Below are 2,634 nucleotides of genomic sequence, written 5' to 3' on the forward strand. Positions count from 1 at the left end.
TTACGCTAAACGAATTTGGGATCAATCTCATATTCATCTCCCTAATCTTTACACTCCTTCCATTGATAGTGAACAAAATTTAAAAAATATTATTGACTATCAGTTCACATCATTGTCACCACATGAAAGAATGTTGCCTTTATGGCTTCTGTGGCATATTTGGAAATCGAGAAACAAATTTATATTTGAAGGTATTTGGATATCTCAAAGCACAGTCCTTAATAGATCAAATTGCGATGTTCAAGCCTGGATTAATCACACTTCCATGGAAGCAAATCCTATCACTTTGGGGCCTAGAAATTCGCAACAGCAACTATGGACTCGACCATCGATGGATACTTTAAAATGTAATTTTGATGCGGCTTTTGATAGCATAACTAGGAGCACAAAAGGGGGATGGATTATTCGTAACTCAACTGGCGCATCTTTAGGTTGGGGAGCTTCTCAACTAGGGACATCTATTTCACCGTTAGAAGCCGAAGGAAAGTCATTATTAGCTGCACTACAACAAGTTTGGTTAAGGGGCATTACGAACATTTGTTTTGAAGGAGATTGCAAGTTATTAATTGATATGTTACACAAGCAACACTATGACATCACAATTGAAGCAGTTATTCGTGACATTCTCTTTTGGGTTGAGAAATTTTCCAATATTTCATTTGCCTTTTGTAATAGAAATTGTAATAAAGTTGCTCATTTGTTAGCTTACTCTGGATGTAATTCAACTACCTTTTATTCTGATTTCTTGAATCCGCCTATATGGCTATCGGACCAATTGTATTACGATTTTCACAATTATCAAATATAATTTTATTTTGACGAAAAAAAAAAAAAAAACTATACAAACATCAGATCAAACCCGTTTTCTGCGCCAAAACACCCGAGTCACGTAATGAACCTATTAGTCCGAAACAAATAAAACTAGACTAAAGACAAAGCCAATAGCTTCCGGCCCATTTGTACTTTAACCGACAAAAGTCAAAAACATATTGTTACGAAAACATAATGGTCTCTTGCTAGGTCTCTCTCTAGGTCTAAGTTTTCATCATCCCTCTTGCTTTGTTGGATCGGCAAATCATGAAGTCATCGTGTCCCATATCATCGACTAATGATCTCATCCTCGAGATCTTCTCGAGGCTGCCTTCAAAGTCGGTCGCGAGGTTTCGTTGCTTATCAAAGATATGGGCATCAATGTTGGGTAGTCTATATTTCAAAGAGTTGTTCTTGACCAGAACTTCGGCTAAGCCGCGTCTCTTATTCGCCATCGTAGAAAACGACGAGGTCCCCGGCTCAAACGATGTGTGGAGTTTCTTCTCGTTGCCTCAGCTTGAGTATCCATATGAGCAATCATCATTGACGAGTCTAGTAGCAGCAGCCGAATTTCATGTGAACTTCTCTCCCAAAGATCTACGTATTAGATATTGCTATGACCCAAGATATTTTTCATATGGCTACGCCTCTGGCTTGTTATATATTTATGGTCATCGATGCCAGGCTAGACCTGTGATATATAACCCTATCACAGGACGGTATGCGATTTTACCTAGACGGTATACTTACAGAAAGGCTTATAGCTTTTTCGGGTTTGACCCGATTGACAAGCAACATAAGGCATTATCCAAGACTTATCCAGGTGGTCCTGGTCGTGATAAAATTCTTACGTTCGGAGATGGAGATATGAGGTGGAGAAAGGTAAAATGTTCTTTAGTACATGATATTGAGAGTCAAGGGATCTGCATCAATGGGGTTTTGTACTATTTAGGTGTCTCGAAGGGTTATCCTAATGATGATCATGTTGTAACGTCTGATAATGTGATAATTTGCTTTGATCTTAGGTCTAAGAAATTCACATTTATTAACGTAGAAAGATTTTGTGAATTGATAAACTATAAGGAAAAATTAGCAATGATTTATTGGGAGGATGATATCAGCGATGATACAAAAGATGATACAACTAATGTGTTACATCTGTGGGTTCTAAAAGATGTTGAGAAAAGTGAATGGTCGAAACATGCCTACACTTTGAGGGAAGATAAATTTTTCCGTCTTGATCAAGTTTCCATCGCTGGAGCGACCACTTCGGGTGAAATACTGTTTTCGATGAGTGAGTATACACCTAAAGAACCGTTTTATGTTTTCTACTTCAATCCCGAAAGGAACACTCTCCAACGTGTTGAGATCCAAGGTTTTGGTGAGATCCAAGGTATCGTCGTTCATACCTTTGTAAACCACGTAGAAAATCTTGATGTTAACGACTTAAAACTACTCAAGTCATCCCATCCTCTATTGGTGGAGCCAAAAGATTTAGGACCATCAGATTCAGAGTCATCTTCAGAAGAAGAAGAAGACGAAGAAGACGTATATGATAATGATGATGAAGAAGAAGAATAAGATTGAGAAGGGACAAGGAGAAGAAGATAAAGACAAATGATTGGAGTTAGGTGAAAGCAATGGGCATGACAGTTTTAGTGTGCTCTCTTATCTTTGCGTTCTATGCACTTTTGATATTTACCCATTGCATTTTTGATATTTCAAATTTTAAGTGTACCTCTTCATTGAAATTGATGCATGGAAATTTAAATTAAAGTGTACTTATTTTCTAGTTTTAATGTTAATTGTATACAACAGTGTTTG

General features: G+C 37.4%; 1 protein-coding gene across 1 annotated transcript; it reads left to right on the top strand.

Moving 5' to 3' along the window:
- Window positions 1-1,077: 1,077 nt before the first annotated feature.
- LOC111831538 (F-box protein At2g15640-like) lies at window positions 1,078-2,352 on the top strand (the record flags this gene model as incomplete). The annotated part of the gene is made up of 1 exon (XM_023786161.1): window positions 1,078-2,352. A coding segment is annotated over exon 1 (1,275 nt), but the record flags the coding sequence as incomplete, so codon positions are not given.
- Between the last annotated feature and the right edge of the window lie 282 nt (window positions 2,353-2,634).

The sequence above is a fragment of the Capsella rubella genome, unplaced genomic scaffold (assembly GCF_000375325.1).
Source record: "Capsella rubella cultivar Monte Gargano unplaced genomic scaffold, Caprub1_0 scaffold_3, whole genome shotgun sequence".
Lineage (NCBI taxonomy): Eukaryota > Viridiplantae > Streptophyta > Magnoliopsida > Brassicales > Brassicaceae > Capsella > Capsella rubella.